Source organism: Etheostoma spectabile, chromosome 3 (assembly GCF_008692095.1).
Source record: "Etheostoma spectabile isolate EspeVRDwgs_2016 chromosome 3, UIUC_Espe_1.0, whole genome shotgun sequence".
Lineage (NCBI taxonomy): Eukaryota > Metazoa > Chordata > Actinopteri > Perciformes > Percidae > Etheostoma > Etheostoma spectabile.
In genome coordinates, this window is record NC_045735.1 from 33,776,461 (window position 1) to 33,801,376 (window position 24,916).

The 24,916-nt window shown below is 39.5% G+C and overlaps 1 protein-coding gene across 3 annotated transcripts in view; it reads left to right on the forward strand.

Moving 5' to 3' along the window:
- The window catches only part of nf1a (neurofibromin 1a), a 256,060-nt gene that overhangs the window by 199,544 nt on the left and 31,600 nt on the right, over positions 1-24,916 (forward strand). For all 3 annotated transcript variants that reach the window (XM_032506717.1, XM_032506735.1, XM_032506726.1), the window contains 7 exons: positions 15,221-15,347; positions 15,738-15,869; positions 16,653-16,788; positions 16,900-17,060; positions 17,186-17,308; positions 17,387-17,505; positions 17,642-17,742. In XM_032506717.1, the coding sequence (XP_032362608.1) occupies positions 15,221-15,347; positions 15,738-15,869; positions 16,653-16,788; positions 16,900-17,060; positions 17,186-17,308; positions 17,387-17,505; positions 17,642-17,742 (899 nt within the window). The remainder of the gene's footprint in view (positions 1-15,220; positions 15,348-15,737; positions 15,870-16,652; positions 16,789-16,899; positions 17,061-17,185; positions 17,309-17,386; positions 17,506-17,641; positions 17,743-24,916) is intronic.

The following is a 24,916-nucleotide window of genomic DNA, read 5'->3' on the forward strand; positions in this document are numbered from 1 at the left end:
AACCGTAATAACAAATAGACAAAAACAAAGTACAAAAGGGACTTGAGGAATAATTAATATAGACATATTGATTATGATGATATTGAACCCATTGTCTGATGGTCAAAGTGTGAGGGGGCTTCCAGCGTACTGCGATCATTTTCTTAGCAGCTATTAAACCTGCTAACATTGCACGTTTTGTACATTCAGGGACTCGGAAGTGCCGAAAGATCATTTAATAATAACACTGGTATGGTCATGGGCACGGTCTCCAATTTGATTGCCGTCACTTTAGCGGCCATACCTAGCCAAAAACGAGCAACGGGAGGGCACTCCCACACCATGTGGAGGAAAGTGCCAGTGGTTTTTAATGTACACAAGGGTCATTGATAATTTTTAATTGATAATTTTCATAACATGCAGGTTGCGAGGGGTCAGGTAGGTCATGTTTATGAAATTATGATGAATCTGCTGGTGGTCAGGATTTTGAGAGGCAAATTTGATATAGACCTACACATTGTCCCAATCAAAATCCTGATCCAGTCCAGGGACATGATTCCTCCATAATCTGTCTACTGGGGATCATTGATCATTGTTTAGGTACATTCAACCACATTAAGCTTTTTCACGTTAAGCCTATCCCAACATGGCCTGCACAGCGAACTCCAAAAACCAGCAATGAAAAGAGTAGGCCTATCTAAATCTGTGTGAATGCTTGCATATAAACTAAAATGTTATTTATAGACTTACGGTTATGGCGGCACGGTGAGCAGATGCGTTTCCTTGTGCTCAATTGCTTTTTAAGAAATCCTGCATTATATTCCAGAGTTAGGATATATAAAGACACACAGTTGCAAACGCAAGAGTAAACTACTTCAAACATGCCAAAAAAAAGTGGCTAAGGAGAAGAAGACGATGGAAAATTCCAAGCATAAAGGCCAGGAGATATGTCAGGAGCTAGCTGAAGAGGAGTCGTGCTAACTGAACGAGTCATAAACTTTGATAATCCTTCAACAAAGGACATCATGCTTGCCATAAACTCATTTAAATAAGACTTTAACATAAAAAGTGACGGTGTACTGAAGGAAATAAGAAGTGTCCAAACGGACATTAAAGACTGCAGCGGGCGTATCATGGAGGCCGAAACGCGGATATCTACGGCAGAAGACGAGATACAAACCCTGAAAGAAACAGAAAGACAAAAAACCTCACTAACAAAGTCAACGATTTAGAAGGGAGGAGTAGACGTAAAAACTTGCATGAACTGGGCATACCCGAGAAATTAAAAGGCAATAACACCTGCTCCTTTATGGAAAAATGGATAGCGGATACTTTGAAGATAGCGCCACCAATTTTGGAGAGAGCGCATCGGATAACAGCTAGCCAAAGTTCCACCAGGAACTTGATTCTCTTAAGGTACAAGTGTAATGTTTTAATAATCCCTGTTTAAAGCTTTGCTTTTATTTTTTATTGTGTTTTGTCTGAAGTGCAATTAGTTGCTTTCCAAGTGAGTGATGATAGCTACGTCAATGTAATATGGTGCACAGTCTGTCTCATGTGTATAGTTAAAATAGTTTATCTGGATATTTTTGGTATAGATATGCAATTGGGCTGAGCTTTGGTTTACAAGAGAATAGTTCTACAGTATAGCGTGGACCTATTCCCGATAGAGGAGGGAAGTTATTTAGGGGTTTGGGGGGAGCTTGTATGTTCTAGTGTGTCAGGCTTGGGTTTTGGGTGAGTCGCTCTCTTCTTTTTCGTTTTGGCTATATTCAAAATGGTACCCTTTTATAGTTTTTTTATTGCTGTGCTTGCATTAAGGTGATTTACCCCTCTCAAGGTTAATCACTATATTATAACAAATGACAGATCTTTTGGTTGAATGTGTCTCCTGGAATTGTAGAGGCCTACGTAAACTTACTAAAATAAAACAAGTAGCAGGTAGAATTAAACAGCTAAGAGACAAAATTGTGTTCCTACAGGAAACGCACATGCTAGATGACAAGACAATCAAAATTAAACTGAGATGGCCAGGTCAGGTACTGTCTTCAGCTTACTTTTCTAATTCCAGAGGAGTCATCATTTTGATACATAAGTCCATTCCTTTGTGCATAGATAAACTAATAACTAAAGACCCCAATGGCCAATTTTTGATTGTACAGGGAAAGATTCTGTCAACTAAAATTAATCTGGTTAATGTGTATGGACCAAACGATGATAACGCAGATTTTTATAGTGACTTATTCTTGAGAATCTCCACAATGCCTGGAAGACACATTGTGGCAGGTGACCTAAATTGTGTCTTGCAGCCCACTAAGGACCGGTCATCTGGTACCGACAACACTTATATAAGGTCTAGGAAAACTTTACGACATTTTATAAAGGAAATTAACCTGGTGGATATATGGAGGGCTCAGAACCCACGAAAAAGGGAACACTCATGCTGGTCGAGCACTTCTAAAGGAAACTCAAGAATAGACTACTTTTTGGTATCAGCTGAACTTATTTCCTGTATCAGAAATTGTCAATACAGTAGTATTTTAATATCAGATCACGCTCTTGTATCTTTGACATATGTAGAACCAAACCTTGTTCATTATCGTACTAAATGGAGATTTCAGGTACACTGGATGCAAGACAAAAGATTTCTTGAGTTCTTAGGGAAACAGGTTGATTACTATTTTGAACACAACACCACCAAAACATTAGCTACAATTAGATGGGAAGTCTTTAAGGCCTTTATACAAGGACAAATTATAAGCTATAAGAGCAGAAAAACAAAGGAGAAACAGGAGAAAACTAAAGCCCTTGAAATCAAAACTCGTTTACTAGAGGAAAAGAGTTTACAAGCAAGCCAAAATACCGATAATGTTTTAAAAGATTTTAAGATTGTTAAGGACCCAAGATAATGAAATAACTCATGAAAAAGCAGCGGCCAATTTATTAAGATTAAAGCAACAACTTTACGATCAGGGAGAGAAACCAGGCAGGCTACTTGCTTGGCGTATAAAACAACAGGAATCAGAAAGAGCAATTACTAGTATTGAGGATGAAAATGGAAATATAACTATAGACCCAATGGAAATTAATAAAAGCGTTTACGAAAAAGCAAAACGAAAAGCTATATCGCTCTGAACATATGGCAACGACTGAGACCCACTCGATTGTTTTTGATAATCTTAACATTCCCAAAATACCTGAGGAACTAAAAATTAAGTTAGATTGCGAGCTTACTGCAGCTGAAATTATGGAGGCTATAACTACATTAAAAGGTGGTAAAACCTGAGGCCTGCCTATTGACATATATAAATATTTCCCATATAAACTGGTTAGGCCACTCCTTTATATGCATAAAGAATGTTATGATGGTAACTGTTTTCCTACTTCTATGAGAGAAGCCTTGATCATCCTTTTACCAAAACCAGGAAAACCAAACACAAAGTGTGAAAATATGCAACCTATAAGCCTAATAAATACAGATACCAAAATACTATGTATAATTTTGGCAAGAAGGTTAGAGACCGTGCTCCCGGGCAATGTGGGGGATGATCAAAATGGGTTCATTAAGAGCAGACAGGTATTTCATAACGTAAGACGTGTCCTAAATATTTTGCATAGTCAAAAAGAGGAAAAGGATACGGCTCTTCTCTTGGTTGATGCAGAGAAAACTTTCGAAAGAGTTGAATGGGCTTATCTCTTTGATGTTATTGTGAAATTTGGATTTTGTAGCTCCTTTCTGCATTGGATAAAGCTATTACACTCCAATCCCGCGGCTGAAGTTTTAACCAATGAGGTGATCTCTGAGCCATTTAATATTACAAGGGGTTGCCCTCAAGGCTCGCCATTGTCCCCAATTTATTCATTTTGGCTATCAAACCGCTAGCAATAGCCGTAAGGTCTAGCACTCACATACAAGGGATAACAATGGGTGGCAAGGAACATAAAATAGCTTTATTCGCAGACGATGTTGTGCTGTTCTTAAAACAGTTAAACGCCTCTATACCAGCACTTCTAGAGCTGATTAATCAGTTCGGAAATATCTCTGGATATAAAGTGAACACATCAAAGTCATCGTTAATGTTGCTCAATAAAAATAACTGTCTAACTACATCACATTTTTTTACCTTGAAATTAACATCCAGCTTTACATATTTGGGTATTAAAATAGTTCCCCAACTAGAATACTAGAATATATAATTTCTACAAACTACAATGCTCTAATGGAATCAACATCTAAAGAGTTAGAGAGATGGCTACCTTTACCAATTTCATTGATAGGAAGGATAAATATACTAAGATGAATACTTTGCCTAAATTCATGTATCTATTCCAAAATATCCCTTTGGCCCCACCTGTTGGATTGTTTTCGAAGATTAACTCATTATTTAGGAAATTTATTTGGAACAAGAAATGCCCTTGAGTTTGTCTCTCTTCTTTATCTTACATTTGATACTGGAGTGTTAAAATGTCCCAACCTGTACTGGTACTATTTTTCCTCTGGACATAAACCATCAATTCAATTTTAATTCAATTTTATTTATATTATCAATTCATAACAAGAGTTATCTCAAGACACTTTACACATAATCCAATCCAAATCATAATCCAAAATGTACAAGGACCCAACAGTTCTAGTAGTTTCCTCCAGAGCAAGCAACAGTGCGACAGTGGCGAGGAAAAACTTCCTTTTAGGCAGAAACCTCGGACAGACCCAGGCTCTTGACGGGGCGGTTGGGGTTAGTGGAAATAACAAAAATAGAAAAAATAGTAGTTTGTAGCAGTTCTTTGTAATAGTTCATGGCATAGCAGGGCACTGTGCAGCATTACAAGGCACAGCAGGATGTAGCTTGGCACTGCAGAGTGTAGCAGATGAACATGGCACCGCAGACCGTGTAGCGGGACCATGGCGACAGCTGCTACCATGATTTTGGAGCATCCCTGATCCGAGGGAACATGCTGGGGAAAAAAGAACATAAGGATTCCGGGGAATGACTCCCCAGAGCTAGGTTAGTAACACGCATTTCTGGGACATGGATGCACATAAATGAAAAGATAGGAAGATAGAGGAGAGAGGAACTCAGTGTGTCAAAGGAAGTCCCCAGCTGTCTAAAACTATTACAGCAAAACCAAGAGAGACAGTGTAAAGAGAGGAGCCTGGTTGGGCAAGAACTCTCCCCAACCGGATCGGGCTGTATGCCAAGTCTCCCTTTAGTTTTATTATATGCTTGATTATATGATAGATAAATCTGACAACTATGACGAGAAGCAGGTGGGCCGGGTTAGGCGGACGCTGCGACTCCTCACTCCCTAACAATATTCAATTCTATGCCCTAACTATAAGCTTTATCAAAGCATAACCAAGAGAGACAGGGTAAAGAGAGGAGCCTGGTCAGGCTAGAACTCTCCCCAACCGGATCGGGCTGTATGCCAAGTCTCCCTTTAGTTTATTATATGCTTGTAACCCCAACTGGAACCTGGTTCCACAGGAGAGGAGCCTGATAACTGAACGCTCTGGCTCCCGTTCTACTTTTAGAGACTCGAGGAACCACAAGTAACCCTGTTACGTCACGGAGGTGCTTGGGCCCCAGAGCAATAACTTTTTATCTGAGCTTAACATTAGAAAATTACAGGTCATCCAGGTTTTAATATCCTGAAGGCACATTTGAAGTTTAGCTAACTGATTAGTTTCATCCGGCTTTATCGATTAATATAATTGAGTATCATCTGCATAACAATGAAAGTTTATGGAGTGTTTCCTCATAATATTGCCTAAAGGAAGCATATATAAAGTGAACAGGATTGGACCGAGCACAGATCCTTGTGGGACTCCATGACTAACTTTGGCGTGCACAGAGGATTCATCGATAACATGAACAAACTGAGATTGATCTGATAAATAAGACTTAAACCAGCTTAAAGCAGTCCCTTTAATGCCAATTAAATGTTCAAATCTCTGTAATAAGATTTGATGGTCAATGGTATCAAATGCAGCACTAAGATCTAATAACACAAGTACAGAGATAAGTCCTTTGTCTGATGCAATTAGGAGGTCATTAGTAATTTTCACAAGTGCTGTCTCTGTGCTATGATTAACTCTAAATCCTGACTGAAAATCCTCAAATAAGCTGTTGCTATGCAGAAAGTCACACAGCTGTTTGGCGACTGCTTTCTCAAGAATCTTAGAGAGAAATGGAAGGTTGGATATAGGTCTATAGTTGGCTAAAACATCTGGATCAAGGTTGGGCTTTTTCAGAAGAGGTTTAATTACAGCTACTTTAAAGTGCTCTGGTACATAGCCTGTTAATAAAGATAGATTGGTTATATCTAGTAGAGAAGTGTTGACTAATGTTAAAACTTCTTTAAGTAGCCTAGTTGGGATGGCATCTAAGAGGCAGGTTGATGGTTTAGATAAAGAAATAATTGAATTAAATTGATAAAGATCAAGTGAAGCAAAGCAGTCAAAACATATATCTGGTTTTACAGCTGTTTCTGAAGTTCCTAAGTTTAGAGATAAGTCAGTGCCAGTTAAAGGCAAGTCTTGGTGAATTTTGCTTCTAATAGTTATAATTTTATCATTGAAGAATCTCATAAAGTCGTTACTACTAAGAGCTATGGGAATACTTGGCTCAGTAGAGCTGTGACCTTCCGTTAGCCTGGCTACAGTGCTGAAAAGAAACCTGGGGTTGTTCCTATTTTCCTCTATTAATGACGAGTAGTACGCTGCTCTGGCATTACGGAGGGCCTTCCTATACGTTTTAAGACTATCTTGCCAGATTAAACGAGAATTTTCCAATTTGGTGGAACGCCAAATCTTCTCAAGTTTCCGTGATATTTGCTTTAATTTGCGAGTTTCAGTGTTATACCATGGAGCTAACCGTCTTTGTTTTATTATATTCTTTTTTAGAGGGGCAACAGAGTTGAGTGTCGTTCGCAGCGAGCCTGCTGCACTATCAACAAAATGATCGATTTGGGAGGGACTGAAATTAGCATAGGAGTCCTCCGTTACTTTGGGACTTGGTAATGAGTTAAATGCTAATGGAATCACATCCTTAAATTTAGCTACAGCACTATCAGATATACATCTTGTGTAAAAGGTTTTGCCCAATGGCGTGTAGTTCAGCAGTATGAACTCAAAAGTTATCAAACAGTGGTCAGATAAAAAGGGATTCTGTGGGAACACTATTAAATGTTCAATTTCAACACCATACACCAGAACAAGATCGAGGGTGTGGTTAAAATGGTGAGTTGGTTTATGTACACTTTGAGATAAGCCAATAGAATCTAAAAGAGAGATAAACGCAGTGCTAAGGCTATCATTCTCATCGTCCACATGAATATTAAAATCCCCTACAATAAGAACTTTGTCCGTTTTTAGCACTAAGTTTGACAAAAACTCTGCAAATTCAGATAAGAATTCAGAGTATGGGCCAGGTGCTCGGTACACTATAACAAATAGAACTGGTTGCAGTGAATTCCAACTTGGGTTTGAAAGACTAAGAACAAGACGTTCAAATGAGTTATAATTCAGTTTAGGTTTAGAGCTGATTAGTAGACTAGAATCAAAGATAGCTGCAACTCCACCTCCTCGGCCTGTGCCTCGAGGAATGTGATTATTAATATGACTGGGGGGGGGGTGGATTCATTTAGACTAACATATTCTCCATCACCCAGCCAGGTTTCAGTAAGACAAAATAAATCAATATTAGAATCTGATATTAATTCATTTACTAGTACACCTTTAGAAGAGAGAGATCTTATGTTTAAGAGTCCACATTTAATTCTCCTATTCTTTTGTACTATTGCACTTGTGGTTTTAATTGTTATGAGGTTTTCATGCACAGCTCCCCTTCTGTTTACCTTTTGATTTAAATGATTTAAATGGTCGGGGGGCAGACACCGTCACTATGGGGTTTTTACTAGGTAGCTCCCGGAATAAAGGAGCAGAGAAGTGTGTTAGACTGGGACTCTGCCTCCTGGTCCCAAATATGGATTGTCAAGGATTAGGTCCACTAATAAACTTGTCAAGATTTCTAGAAATGAGAGCTGCTCCATCCCAAGTGGGATGAATGCCGTCTCTCCGAATCAGACCAGGTCTTCCCCAGAAAGACTGCCACTGATCCACAAAGCCCACATAATTATCTGGACACCACCTCGATAGCTAGCGGCGAAATGACGACATGCGGCTATACATGTCCTTCGCTGGTGAGATTTGGCAGGGGTCCAGAGAAAACTACGGTGTCCGACATTGACTTCGCGTATGTACACACCGATTCAACATTAATCTTAGTAACCTCCGTTTGACGTAACCTGGAGTCATTAACGCCAACGTGAATAACAATCTTGCTGTATTTACGCTTATCCTTAGCCAGTAGTTTCAGATAAGACTCAACGTCGCCCGCTCTAGCCCCCGGGATGCACTTAACTATGGCTGCCGGCTTCGTTAACTTCACGTTTCTCAAAATGGAGCTGCCGATAATCAGAGTTGGTTTTTCAGCGGGTGTGTTGCTGAGTGGGGAAAATCTGTTAGAAACGCTAACAGGCTGGTGGTGGTCCGAGGCCTTTGAAAGCTTACGACTAGCTCTTCCTCTCACTGTCACCCAGGCACTATGTCCTAGCTGCTGCGGACCTCCCGAGGGCCGGCTACCAGAGGCTAACTCAGACTCAGGCTGGCCCTCGCCGACTACCGGGGGGGGGGGGGGGGGGGGGTTAGCTACAGTAACTAACGACTGATTTGTCATGGTGCTGATCTGGACTTCTAACTCACTAAGCCTCGTCTCCATGTCTATAAATAAACTACACTTGTTACACACACCATTACCGCTAAAGGATGCAGAGGAGTAACTAAACATCTCACACATCGAGCAGGAGAAAGTTGGAGAGAGAAGCGACATGGCTAACTGCTAAGCTAAAGTTGCTAGCAGCTAAGCTAAAGTACGGTAGCATTAGCTACCAAGCGTTCAAAACAACTGGTATTTAACGAAAGTCACTGAAAGATGTACATCAAATGCTTATGCCTATGCCCCGTTGATGCAAGCTCTAAGCAAAGCAAATGTAGTTTAATGCACAACCCTTTTCTCAAGTTCCAGTTACTTAACCAGATATGGCTAACTGCTAAGCTAAAGTCGCTAACAGCGAAGCTAAAGTACGGTAGCGTTAGCTACCAAGCTTTTGAAAACTGTTATTTAACGAAAGTCACTGAATATGTAAAGAACTGTGAGTGCTTAGGCAGAACTACTATAGGAATACGTGTTTAGCGGACAGTTAGCCGCTGTAATAGCAAAACTGTGAGGGAGCAGCAACACGCTATCAACAAACACATCACACAACACACAAGCACAGGAAACAGAAATGAGTCAGGTACGCTTACCGTAACTGATGCCACAGACACTATCATGGGTGGATATGGAGTCATGTGATTTTGCGTTGCCATTAAACTTGTATATGTACTCAGATAAGTTTAAACAATTGAAAACACTCACCACGCACCCCATTATTAGGAATATGATTAAAGTATGGTATGAAGCTAGAGAGTACATGAAAATAGCGGACTCTCTATCCCAGTTTAGCCCCATTTGGGGCAACACATTATTCAAACTAAGGACTCAGGATTCCGGTTGTGGGCTGAAAAAGGATCAAGCAAAATTAGTGATCTTTTTGGGGAAGGAACGTTGATGTCGTTTGAGCAGATATCTACTAAATATAATATTCCAAGAATTTCTTTAAATATTTACAGATAAGGAGTTTTGTTCTCTCTGTGCAGAACCAATCGTTAAGCTTGCCAGTACTCTCTCCCTTGGAAGAATTAATTACTAAGAAATGCAATAATAAAGGATTAATATCAGTTTTTTACAGCTGGCTTGCATCAGGGTCTACTGAATCGTCAACCCCAAAACTTGAATTATGGAGGGTGGGATTGGGATATATCTGAGGATGAATGGAGACTGCAGTCCCATGTGAAGTGTCCTTGGGCAAGACACTGAACCCCGACTTGCGCATCGGTGTGTGAATGTGTATGAGTGATGAGCAGGTGGCACCTTGTACGGCAGCCTCGGCCACAGTGTATGAATGTGTGTGAATGGTGAATGTATCCTGTATGATGTAAAAGCGCTTTGAGTAGTCGTTAAGACTAGAAAAGCGCTATATAAATACAGCACATTTACATTTAGATTGGATTATTTATTTATTTTCCTTTCTGTTATAGTGTCTTGCTGGAAAATGTAAATTTTGTGTGTAAAGTACAGTAATGTATATTTAGTTTCTGGGTACCTGGCAATATTTGTTGGGTATATAGAACCATTCTTGTTTGATACCTATGTATTTTTTTTAAAGTGAAGAGAGCGATGTGTTCTGTTGTGTTGGAATGGGAAAATAATTAAAATTCAATAAACACATCGTTAAAAAAAAAATGTTATTTACATCGTGCAACCAATTATATGTTATTGGCAATACATGCATTATCAAAATGGCTGTTAAAACAAGGAGCTTGACGCACCAGGATCTATTTTTTTTGGTGACAATGTATGTTTATTTAAAACAACCAAGTAGATTAAGTGTTCATAAACTGTATGTAACGGCCAAAACAAGGTCTAAGTGCCACAAAATAATAGATAGTATGTGGCAAATTCTAAAAAGTTACAGACTATTAATTTCATTTATATCTATTCTAAATGTCCCTTGATTACTTTTTTCCCATTATTTTTTTCTCATTTTAAAGCTATTATCAACATGGAAAAGTGTATCTGCTTGTGCAAATGTTTTTTTATTGAAAACAACATTGGCATATAGCGTACTGTAGTGTTCAATTTCACACGTAACATTCTCACATGGAGCACTCATTCACAATTGGAGCAAATAATCTCTCACAATGTAACACTGTCCATTAATAAAAGGGTGAAAAAAATACTTTGACAAAGGGGCGGAGAATTCACACCAGCTGTGTGCTTGGCCATCAAGTGGTACAGTGGGGCTTGAATGTTTGGGCAACCCAGGTAAAAATGGGCAAAAATAGTAGGTAAAATGTTTTATTAATGTGCATAAAGAAGCCAAGAAAAGATGGAAAAATTTCCAAAAGGCATCAAATGACAGATTACACATTTGTTTAATATGTCACAAAAAGTTAGATTTTATTTCCATCATTTACACTTTCAAAATAACAGAAAACAAAAAATGGCGTCTGCAAAAGTTTGTGCACCCTGCAGAGTTTATAGCAAGCACTGACCCCTGGGAAAGCTGTGACCTGACAGTGTCATGGTTTATTCTTAATCATCGTCTGGAAAGACCAGGTGATGTCAATCTTAAGGTTTTCAATGCCCAGACTCATCTGACCTTGCCCCAACAATCAGCACCATGGGTTCTTCTGAGCAGTTTTATAGAAAACTGAAACTAAAAATAGTTGACGCTCACAAAGCATGAGAAGGCTATAAGAAGATAGGAAAGCGTTTCCAGATGCTAATAGCCTTTGTTCGGAATGAAATTAAGAAATGGCAATCGTCAGGAACAGTGGAAGTTAAAGCAAGGTCTCTGGAAGACCAAGAAAAATATCAGACAGAACAGCTCGCAGGATTGTGAGAAAAGCAAGTCCAAACCCACGTTTGACTGCACGATCCATCCGTTTTGGCCGGAATGAGCAAAGGTACATTTGTAGAAGAAAGGGCAAAGAATTTAATGAAAAGAACCTCTGTCCAACTGTTAAGCATGGGGGTGGATCAATCATGCTTTAGGGTTATATTGCAGCCAGTGGCACAGGAACATTTCACGAGTTGTAGGAAAAATTGATTCAATAAAATTTCAGCAAACCTTCACAATCTCCTCATCATAATTGAAAATCTATGGATAGACCTTAAAAGAGCAGTGCGTGACAGACAGCCCAGAAATCTCAAAGAACTGGAAGACTTTTGTAAGTAAAAATGGGCAAAGATACCTCAAACAAGATTTGAAAGACTCTTGGCTGGCTACAAGAAGCGTTTCCAAGCTGTGATACTTGCCAAAGGGGGCAGTACAAGGTTATTAACTCTGCAGGGTTCCCAAACTTTTGCAGGTGCCATTTTTTTGTTTTCTGTTAATTTGAAAGCGTAAATGATGGAAATTAAATCAAAATTTTTATGACATTTTTTTCTATCTTTTCATGGCATCTTTATGCACATTAATAAAACATTGTACCTACTATTTTTGCCCAAACTTTCGAGCCCCACTGTATTTCAGACAGGACATGCTACGATTATAGCTCAGTTCACAACGACAAAACACACAGATCACTTTGGTCTTGTCAATGGAAACATTTGGCTACCTTTAAAAAGTAAACTTTCCATTCAGATTCTTATTGCCATCCATTTCGGCGTCTCACGCTCGTCATCCACTCTAAACATAACGTAACAACTCTTTGGCCGGCTCGCAAGACCAAACAAGTGGGGCGGCGTGCCTGTTGTTTTGTTTCCAGTCTAGCTAGAGCCGGTGTGGTGTTTTTAGATTTTCTAACATAACTACAGTGGTGCTCAAAAGTTTACATACACATGCTTAAGTTGACTAAAAAGAGGAATAAAAAAATCATGTTTTGGAAATTTATTTTAATACCTAAATTAAAAAATGAGGTAAAATCCAACCTTTAAGGACACCAATTTTCTTTGTGAATGAATAACGTATTGTAAATAAATAAATGTTCTTATTTAAAATACAGGGGTCATAAGTATACATACCCCTATGTTAAATTCCCATAGAGGCAGGCAGATTTTTATTATTAAAGGCCAGTTATTTCCTGGATTCAGGATATTATGCATCCTGATAAAGTTCCCTTGGCCTTTAGAATTAAAATAGCCCCACATCATCACATACTCTTCACCATGCTTAGAGATAGGCATGGGATACTTTCTATAAAATCATCTCTCAATGCAAATCAAACCAGGTATTAGTCTAACTGAAATAAAACCATGCCTATCTCTAAGCATGGTGAAGAGTATGTGATGATGTGGGGCTATTTTAATTCTAAAGGCCAAGGGAACTTTATCAGGATGCATAATATCCTGAATCCAGGAAATAACTGGCCTTTAATAATAAAAATCTGCCTGCCTCTATGGGAATTTAACATAGGGGTATGTATACTTATGACCCCTGTATTTTAAATAAGAACATTTATTTATTTACAATACGTTATTCATTCACAAAGAAAATTGGTGTCCTTAAAGGTTGGATTTTACCTCATTTTTTAATTTAGGTATTAAAATAAATTTCCAAAACATGATTTTTTATTCCTCTTTTTAGTCAACTTAAGCATGTGTATGTAAACTTTTGAGCACCACTGTAGTTGTTGCAACAGCATGTGAAAATAAGTACAAAGTTTGCTAGACCAAAAAGAATGTTAATCTTGCAATAAAAAAATGTACGTTGTTAAAATGGTTTTGCAATAACAACTGACAGCACTATATAACATATAATATACATGAATCACAATCATGCTAGGCTAAATATAGGATACCACCTGAGCCTGCGTGGTGGCAGGAAATAGACTCAGAGATGTAAGACACCGTGTCTCTACCTTACAATGATTTCGGTAAACCAAACGTAGATTTGCGCTCTAGAGTTTGGCTGATATACTCTTCCATGAGACCCTGAATATCAGATCATCCAAAATGTCTTTTTGGACTTGAAGCAGTGCCATGTGTGAAAGTCTACTCTGAGTGATAGAGCTACAGAGCCATGTTTTAGGCGGTGAAGAGCTGAGAAAGACCTTTCGGAGCCAGCAGTAAACACGGGTAAACATAGGCACAAGTGGACCAGCTTTTCCATCTCAGTGAAGAGCTCTCTTGTTTGAAGATGGAGAGCTGATACTAAGCGAGCAAGTTCTTTAGATGCTATATTCTTTGGAGGATGAAAATGAAATGAAGAGCCATTTTGACTGCATCATTTACAGACCTGTTAGCTCTATAGGCAAACTGCAGAGGGTCCAGGAGAGGGTTTTGAGGTGAGCCAGGGGGCTTGGTTTGTGGTTTGTTATCTGTCTGAGCCACCTCCGGGAGTCATTAGCTAAGAATTGTTGTTGGAGTTTCTCACAATACAGTTTTTTAGCATCACTCACTGCCTTGCTAAACCTGGATGTTGACTATTAAACCAGTCCTTGTCCCCACTCCTAAACACCTCTTCCTTCAACAACTTTAGCTGTCTGAATTTAGCTGTAAACTAGGGTTTGTCATTGTTGTGCCTCATCATGGTACGTGTTGGTATACAGCTGTCCTCGCAGAAGCTGTTGTATGATGTTACAGCCTCTGTGTACTCATCCAAACTGTTGTTAGCAGTCCCGATAAACTGTCTGTATTTGGGGATTTCATGACTGAGATTACCTTTGTTGAAGTCATGGTTGGCAAGCATGCGGTGTGCATCCTGCATGGTGGCCTGCGGAGGGATGTAAACCCTGACCAGAATGAATGAAGCAAACTCACGGTGGAGCTACAAGGGTTTGCTGTTGATGAAGAAAGTTTCAAGATCAGGAGTACAGTGCTATTGAATCACTGTTATATCATTACACCAGCCACTATTAGTGTAGTAACAGATTCCTCCACCTTTCGATTTGCCAGAGCTCTCTTTTCGCGGTCTGCTCTGAACAGCTGAAATCTTGCCAGTTGTATCGACAAGTCTGATACCTTTTGACAGAGCCACAACTCCGTGAAGCAAAAAACAGCAGATGTAGAAAAGTCAGTGTTTTTTTTTTAACCACTGTTAAGTATGTCCAGTTTGTTGCACAGTGAATGCACAGAGAGGAATAACCCAGGTAGCAGATTGCGGTATCCCCACTTGCAGAGCCGCAAAAAGCACACCAGCCTTTTTTCCTTGTCTCCTTCCTGTGATTCACTGCATAGGCCACATGTCCAATAAATCCACTGAATTAAGTCCGCTGATGTTGTCTCCCTGACTGCAAAAACAAGACAAAAAAATGAGCACCAAATCACCGTGGCAACCGCTGTTGGTTCCATCTTGGTTGAAAAAAAATTACATTAATAACACAAAAACTAAAACAAGTAACAAATAAATTTACTTACAGACATTTATTTCCCAAAGCTTAATCAAAATAAATGGTGACTCAGCATGCCCTCGTAACTACTGTCTTGCAAGCACTCAACATACTGAAAAATACTTCATAAGTAGATTAAGAGACCTACTACAATGCCCTAAGTAGATGCATATTTTTAAAATGACGACATGACCCAATACAGCTTCCTCATTCCTCTCTTCTTCTCCTAATGTGCTTTTCCAGAGTCCCGAAGAAGTGTTCATGGAGATCAGGCGTCCTTTAGAATGGCACTGTAAGCAGATGGATCACTTTGTTGGCCTCAACTTTAGTGCTAACTTCAACTTTGCACTGGTGGGCCACCTACTCAAAGGTAAAGCTTCAGCTGATAGAGATGAGCATTCACAGGTAGTCAACAAAGACTGATACAGTTTTGTCTGTAATCATTGTGTGTACATGCATATCTACTGTATGTGTACATGTTCAAATTAATCACATATAGAAGAAAATTATGATCAACGGTATAAAAAAGCAGATGAATCGGCTGTTAGTGGATTTAGAAATTAATTTTATAAGTATGCATATTGCAAGCGCTAAGCCCTTTTAGTTAAATTTAACTGCAGTTTTTCAGGAAGGAAGTCAGACTCAACAACAATTGTTCTGTCGGGGTGGACTTTCTTCCTGATGTTTTAATGCGCAAGTATGTGCCAAACCAATTTGGACCTTGACTGTCTGTCTTTATGTCTCTAACTAATGTATCTAGGCTACAGACACCCATCACCCACCACAGTAGCAAGGACAGTAAGAATCCTGCACACACTATTGGCTCTTATCAGCAAGCATCTGAAATGTGACAAGTTTGAGGTGAACACCCAGAGTGTGGCGTATCTGGCTGGTATGTAGCACATCTGGAATTTTGCATATACATCCTCATTTATACTTTTCAGCACTACAATACACTGCACTTGCCCATGTGAGATATTCATATCATATTTAATATCAATATTAGGGCTGTCAATCGATTAAAATAATGAATTGTGATTAATAACATGATTGTCCAGTAAACTCGCAAATTAATCTGACTTTTTTAATCTGTTCTAAATGTACTTTAAAAGTGATACTTTTTAGGTTTTTAATGCTTAAGTTGTATTTGAGACACGTCATTGTCCAGTGGTAACTCAATTCACATCAAAAGGACATGCAAATACCTTTAGTCTTTAGTCAAGAGAACCACTTGGAAGGGCTTTGGAACTGAACTTGCCATTCGAAAGACCCTTTTCTTTATTTATTTCTGCTCAAGGAAGTTTGTGAGACAGGGGAAGAGACATTGGCGCAGTTGGCAGTGGAGCTGTGGACTGCATGCATGGGAATGAATATATTTATTAGTTGCCAAATGTAGCCAAGTTGGCACCACTGTTACTGCTGCATTGCTTCCTGATTTCCATAACTACAAATTGACAACCCAGATCACACATGCATTAATCCTGCGTCAAAGAAATTAGTAGTTTTAAAAGAAATCTTCTTGTTCATTTTGACAGCCCTCATATAATATGTTACAGAAAAAAATGAAAAAGTTGAACATATAGCAAATCTATGTTCTTGGTTATGGTGCTTTGTTTGGTTTGGATCTACCTTACTATCGTTGATTACCATAATTCCTTTTTATTGTTTTGTGTAGCACTTCTCACTGTATCTGAGGAGGTCCGAAGTCGCTGCAGCCTCAAACACAGGAAGTCACTCTTGATTTCTGACCTCTCCATGGACCCAGTACCTATGGACACATATTCAAGTCACATCACTGATCCCAGCTGCAGGTAAGCTGATGAACAGAGTTCTGTTTTCCTGGTCTTATCCTACTTCTTAGAATTCCAGTGTGTCATATCAAGTTTTATTCTGTTACTTGACCTTTGTTCCGTTCACCTCAGAACTTTGCGAGAGACTCAGCCATGGGCGTCACCTCAGGTTTCAGATCGCTACCTTTCAGCCCATCACTACCCCACAGTGGGCCAGATCAGCCCACGAACTCGCAAGTCCATGAGCCTAGACATGGGTCAGCCTTCACAGGCCAACACCAAGAAGCTCTTGGGTATGAATTATGGCTCTGCTATCTACAGTACATGTTGATCTTTCCTAAAATCAATTTGTTAAAACTCCAGATTGTAAATGTATCTGTTGTTTGTTTGTTTGTTTGTTTGTTTGTTTGTTTGCAAGGCACCAGGAAGAGCTTTGATCATCTTATATCGGACTCTAAAGCACCAAAGAGACCAGAGATTGAGTCGGGTATAACCACCCCTCCCAAGATGAGGCGTGTAGCAGAGAATGACTATGAGATAGGTGAGTGTAAAATCCTGGCATTTCCTTCTGCATCTGATATGATAATTTGTTTCTAAGTCCTCCATGTTATAATTACAGAGACACAAAGAATTGGTAACTCTCACCTTCGCAAGGTGTCTGTATCAGAGTCAAATGTTTTGCTAGATGAAGAGGTGCTGACCGACCCAAAGATCCAAGCTCTGCTGCTCACTGTGCTGGTGAGAAAACACACCACACGGTCTTTACAAAGATGTAAAGCCAGTGAAACATGAAGAATATTAATCAAATGCTGGTACATTTTGTTTCCTTGTCACTGACTCTGTTTGTTAACAGACTGTTGCTCTGATTTTCCAGGCCACCCAGGTCAAATACACCACTGATGACTTTGACCAGCGAATTCTGTACGAGTACTTAGCTGAAGCTAGCGTTGTCTTCCCGAAGGTTTTTCCAGTTGTGTAAGTAGCCAACATATTTCCTTTGTGAGGTTGTATTCTGAGTAGGGCTGTCAAACGTAACACAATACAGTGCTGCCCATTAATTACGTAGACTGTGGTGCCCTCTGCCACAGTTTCATAGTGAACCGGAAATATTTTTATGCTTCTCATAATATGTGTTTTGTGCTGTTTCTTCAGCAAAGTATATCTCTTAGTCCAGTTAGTAATGCCACCCCCAAAATAAACACCAAAAAAGAAGCCCCAGACCAACTGTACGCGCACACAAATAGACATGCTGGAAAGTTCACAGCTCCGTCCAAGATTATACCTTATCCGAGATTCTTTGGCAACATTGTTTCTGGTAAGTAACATTAAGTAAAATCACAGCATTTACTGCAGTTGTCCACTAGTCAAGACACAATTTTATCAATGTACGACAGCAACCAGAAAGCTTTAGCTTAGCTTGTCACTTAGCGTTAGTCAAGCCTTCTCTACCAGCTAATGTTGAGTGACATTTCCAGTTGCTAGTCGGGAGAACGATGTATGTGTTAACGTATGTAATGTTATATTTAGCATATATAATGTTATACTGTATGTACCGTTATCTATCAATTATCTAAGGTTAAATGAAAATTAGGTTGATTTTCAACCGGTCTTTGTGTCATTGCACAAATAACTTACATGACAAACTATTATTATTATATATACAGTGTGCTCCAAATGTGACTTTTATTTTTAATTAATTTAGTTAATTTTTTAGGTCAAAGCAGACACTCTTAACAGGCTGCAATGACATCACCTGGCTGCCTTCCTGAGGGTCTTATCACACAGTTGAGCCCAGGGGAATTTAGAACTTTTCTTACTACCTATTTCTTTCTTTCTCTTTTCCTAACACACACTGTTGTGTGTCGGACAATAATTTCTGTTTGTGTTGCTGCTCTTCTCTCATTGCACTTTTATTTTAATGTACAGTAGTGCTGATAAGTTTATGAACCCATGCTAAAATTGACTAAAAATAGGAATTAAAAAAATCATCTTTTGCAAATTGAACTTAATGCCTTAATTAAAAAGAATTCCATCCATCCATTCCTTCCAATCCAACCTTTAAGGACACCAATTTTCTTTGTAAATGAATAAGGTATTGTAAATAAATAAGTAAATGTTCTTCCTTACAATACAGGGAGCATGAGTAGACACCCCTATGTTAAATTCCCATAGAGCCAGGTAGATTATATTTTTAGAGGCCATTTATTTCAATTCAGTTCAATTTTATTTATAGTATCAATTCATAACAAAAGTTATCTCAAGACACTTTACAGATAGAGTAGGTCTAGACCACACTCCAGAATTTACAAGGACCCAACAGTTCTAGTAGTTTCCTCCAGAGCAAGCAACAGTGCGACAGTGGCGAGGAAAAACTTCCTTTTAGGCAGAAACCTCGGACAGACCCAGGCTCTTGGTAAGCGGTGTCTGACGGACCGGTTGGGGTTAGTGGAAATAACAAAAATAGAAAAAAATATTAGTTTGTAGCAGTTCTTTGTAGTAGTTCATGGCATAGCAGGGCACTGTGCGGCATTACAAGGCACAGCAGGACGTAGCTGGGCACCGCAGAGCGTAGCAGATGAACATGGCACCGCAGAACGTGTAGCGGGACCATGGCAACAGCTGCTACCATAATTTTGGAGCATCCCTGATACGAGGGAACATGCTGGGGAAAAAAGAACATAAGGACTCCGGGGAATGACTCCCCAGAGCTAGGTTAGTAACACGCATTTCTGGGACATGGATGCACATAAATGAAAAGATAGGAAGATAGAGGAGAGAGGAACTCAGTGTATCAAAGGATGTCCCCAGCTGTCTAAAACTATTACAGCAAAACCAAGAGAGACAGGGTAAAGAGAGGAGCCTGGTCGGGCTAGAACTCTCCCCAACCGGATCGGGCTGTATGCCAAGTCTCCCTTTAGTTTTATTATATGCTTGATTATATGATAGATAAATCTGACAACTATGACGAGAAGCAGGTGGGCCGGGTTAGGCGGACGCTGCGACTCCTCACTCCCTAACAATATTCAATTCTATGCCCTAACTATAAGCTTTATCAAAGCATAACCAAGAGAGACAGGGTAAAGAGAGGAGCCTGGTCAGGCTAGAACTCTCCCCAACCGGATTGGGCTGTATGCCAAGTCTCCCTTTAGTTTTATTATATGCTTGATTATATGATAGATAAATCAGACAACTATGACGAAAAGCAGGTGGGCCGGGTTAGGCGGACGCTGCGGCTCCTCACTCCCTAACAATATTCAATTTTATGCCCTAACAATAAGCTTTATCAAAGAGGAAAGTCTTAAGCCTACTGTTAAATGTGGAGACGGTGTCTGCCTTCCGAACCCAAACTGGAACCTGGTTCCACAGGAGAGGAGCCTGATAACTGAACGCTCTGGCTCCCTTTCTACTTTTAGAGACTCTAGGAACCACAAGTAACCCTGCACTCTGGGAGCGTAGTGCTCTTGTAGGGTTGTAAGGTACTATGAGCTCTTTAAGATAAGATGGTGCCTGACCATGAAGAGCTTTGTAGGTGAGAAGAAGGATTTTAAATTCTATTCCAGATTTTACAGGAAGCCAATGCAGAGAAGCTAAAACAGGAGAGATGTGGTCTCTTTTCCTGGTTCCTGTCAGAACACGTGCTGCAGCATTCTGGATCAGCTGTAGAGTCTTAATGGATTTTTTCGAGCAGCCTGATAACAAACAATTGCATTAATCCAGCCTAGCCTTTTTCTGTATCATTTCATGACTCTAGTATTCTAGGCATCCTGATAAAGTTCTCTTGGCCTTTGGAACATCATCATGTACCCTTTCCCATACCTAGAGATTGGCATGGGGTACTTCCTAACAGAGGATTTCCCACCCACAGTTGCAAGTTTTGTCGACTTTCAAACATTAAAAAACTACCGAAGAACCTTTACATGTGTTTAACCGGGTCAAATTGAGCCATTTCAAATTTTCACAAGAAGAAAAATGGTAGTATACAAAAAGTATACATTTTTGAAGCGAGCCGAGATGCTGTCACCTTATTACGGCAGTCCACATACCATTGGGTGACGTTACCAATGCTACATTCATTCTTTATATACAGTCTATGGAGTCAACACGGGCATTTAGATTTCTTTAGGCCAGGACTTTTATGAAGTATGAGAAATTCCATGCAGATTGGACAATGTACAGCAACTTCTTGTGTCATGACATGACATTGAAATTCACCGTACAGCCATGCCGTTTAACAACAAATAATATTCTTTAAAGTAAAGCCTTAAAGGTTTATGTGCCCAATAGTGCTATCAGTTAAACGTGTTATTACCGGCGTTAACACAAATCCATTTTAACAGCGTCAATTTTGTTATTGTGAGATTAACGTTCTTTTTGGCCTAGCAAACTTTGTGGGTTTTTTTCACATGCTGTTGCAACAACTTGTAACATAAAAAAAACTACAACACCACACTGGATCTAACTAGACCGGAAACAAACAACAGGCAAACACACTTGTTTGGGCTTGCAAGCCGGCCAAAACACTTGGTTTTGAGTGGATGACGAGCGTGATATGCTGAAATAGATGCCAATAAGAATATGAATGGAAAGTTTACTTTTAAAAGTTGCCAAATGGTTCCATTTATAAAGTCCAAAGTGTTCTGTGTGTTTTGTCGTTGTGAACTGAGCTATCATTGCAGCACGTCCAGTCTGAAATACCATTTGACACAGCTAATGGCAATTCTCCGCCCCCTCGTCAAAGTATTTTTTTCACCCTTTTATTGATGGACAGTGTTACATTGTGTGAGAGATTGGCTCCAAGTGTGAATGACTGCTCCAAATGAGAATGTTATGTGTGAAATTTAACACTACCGCAGCCTATATGCCAACGTTGTTTTTAATAAAAAAAATACATTTGCACAAAGCAGGCCGATCCACTTTTTCATGTTGATTAGAGCATTAAAATGAGAAAAAATTATGGGACAAAAAGAAATCAAGGGACATTTAGAATAGATGAACATGTGTGATTGCGAGTTAACTATGACATTATTGCGATTAATCACAATTAAATATTTTAATCATTTGATAGCACTAGTGCATAACTTCTTAGGTGTCTTAGCTAGGAAGTCATGATGATGAGCAACATGCCAAAAAGAGTCTAGAACTATTGATGGTAACGTTACATCATTACTTGAGCATGCAATTGTGTGCTTTCACGGTTTGTACCCACCGTTACCTGTTATTAGGGCTGTACCAATATGGAAAATAAAAACAAAATTGTCGCCCTAAGCTCAAACCTGTGTTGCGGTGGGAGAAGGCAGAATCACAACACACCCCTTCCCACTCCAGAGTTATCATTCTCGTCCAGATCCAATGCTACCACATCTTTAACGTACTAGTAGTCCTTTTGGTGCCGTTCCTGTTTTGTCTGGTAAATTTAGCTAACTGTACAGACGGCTAAAAGCGAAAGAGGGGGCACCGGTAACGCTAACGGAGGTGTAACATTACGGGTGGCCGCTGTTTAACTCGGGTGCCCGGGTCTGTTTCCCAACGGTTCAGTAAACTGCTGTTAGCACCGAGTACTCGGCTGAAACGAGTTTCCGGTACGGATAAAGCACTTTTGCCGAGTACAAGTATTACACGAGTAATGCGAGTCGTTATCTGTACTCGGATTGGATAAAACTCCTCACTGACAGTGTCTGCGTTCTGTGATAGGCTAGTCACAGCGCCCTCCCCTATACTATTCTGTGATAGGCTAATCCCAGCGCCCCTCCCTACACACACAGATTCCTGTTGCTGTGTGCCGCTCCGCTCACACACACTCAGAACACGGAGAAGTGAACAGCTCTCTCCGTCTCCCTCAAGTCCGCGGGACTTTTCCGTTAACATTTAGGGTTTCTTCAACCTTCAGGTTTGTTTTATACTTTGGAGCGAACTAGTACCTAGCAACCAGGAGACTTCTGGTAACGTGGGGTTTGTTCAGACTGTTTTTTTTTTTAAACTGCCTGCTGGCTCTAACCAGTTTTTTTGAGTGTCTAAAACTTTCTTGCTGTGTTTTATAAAAAAAATAAAAGGCAGTTGCGGTATAAATGAATAATATTACAAATTAAGATACCCACACAAACACATTCCAACCCCCAGTCCCCCTCTCTCGCTTTGTTTCTCTCTCGCTCTCTCTCTCTGTATCTCTTACTTACTCACAGACACACACACTCACATACCTGGTGTGAAAATAAAAAAGAACCAAAAAAAAAAGGTTATCACACTGATCATAGAAAAATTAAAAGTTAAAAAAAGAAAGTTATATTGAGTATGAAAACTCTTGTTCACTACATTTTATTGTTTCAAAACTTTTTCTGTATATAGTTTGTTTGTTACCATGACAACACCATTGATCTGAAGCTCAATGCTGATGCTGTCATGTAAATAGTTTTCTAATCAGCAATAAATATAACAATTTCTGATCAACCCATGTCAATTGCATGCTTAAAATAACATACCGGTTAAAGCCCCGTCCATTTCAAGACAACCCGACCCACTTCCGGGTTAAATCTGACCACTTCCGGGTTAGGCCCCGCCCAGTCCGAGTACAGATACGGATACAGATAATTCATGTGGTAAACCGATACAGATACAGATAATGCTGTACTCGCTCACCCCTAGTCCTTAGTACCGGAGTTCAGTGCTGGACGGGATGGTTGTTAGCTGGTTGGTAGCGGAATTGTTACCAATATTATTATGTCTCATTCCAACAAGGTAAGGAACCACTGTAACAATTTTGGAAACATTATTTTAAGGTACAATAGAATCTTTGTGTTGGATCGATCAACATTGAAATCAATCAATATCAATACATAAGCTCTCTGTTGTATTACTGTGTTGCAAAGTGGGATGTAATCAGTGACAAAACGATGCCATGTGGCAGGAAAAATGTTGTATTATGACCACCCCTCCTCCCCACCCGGATAAGTATTGATCCATCTTCTATTCAATTCAATTTCAATTCAATTTTATTTATAGTATCAATTCATAACAAGCGTTATCTCAAGACGCTTTACAGATAGAGCAGGTCTAGACCACACTCCAGAATTTACAAGGACCCAACAGTTCTAGTAGTTTCCTACAGAGCAAGCGACAGTGCGACTAGAACAAATCATCTTGGGCTGAATGTTCCATTCAGCCCAAGATGATTTGTTCTAGGTCTTTGCAATCTGACATAGGTTATCATGTATCCCTGTTGAAAATTCCTTATTACAGGACCATAGGGCATGAAAAATTGTCCGTCCTCTGTCTTAAATTTCCAAGAATTTAGTCTGTCTGTCAAACTAAGTCTAAAAATGTTAGGAGTCCAACATAAACAATGCATAATCTTGAACTGAACACCCTCACATTGCGTAACATAGTTTTTAACATACCTACAAATTCCGTCCCACTCATCATCCAGGGTTTTATTTCTTGTATTCGTATAATACCTTTCCCATGTCTTCTTGAGAAGGGACCAGGCTGCATCCAAAAGGTTCTTTATAAGCATACAATTATACCCAGAATTCTCCTGACCTTTTCCATATTTCAATAACACCTTATCTGTGCACTACCCCTACTACCATAACACCTGATAAGTTAATTGCCCCCCTAATGGCTGTTGCCAAAGTCTTTATGGCTAAACAAAACAACAAAGGAGAAAGAGTAAGCCCTGTCTTGTTCACCTTTGAGACCAAAATATTCTGAAATTATACCATTAGTAGTGTCTGTGTCTGGAGTGCTTATGCAGCACCTTAATCCACTATAAAAAAAAATGCTGCAAGACCCTTACAGTTCCAAATTTTTAAAAGAAATAGTCCCATTCAACCATATCTAATGCCTTTTCAGCATTGAATGAAATAGCAGCTATTGGGGTTTGTCTCATCAACTACAGAGATGCAATATTATTGAGACTCCTAATATTATCTGATAAGCTATGCCTGTAAATAAACGGATCAGGATGAATTAAAGAAATGAAAACCTTATTTAACTCCCTTACTGACCTCCCTTAGCCAGTTGCCCATTTTGCTAGCTTGCCTGTATGGTCATTACGCCACACTGTCTTTTTATTTGTATGGACTCTCTTCAACTTTAACTTTAACTTTTCTTCAGGGACTTTTGGTTTGAGCATGTAGCGAGCAGACGTGTGAGA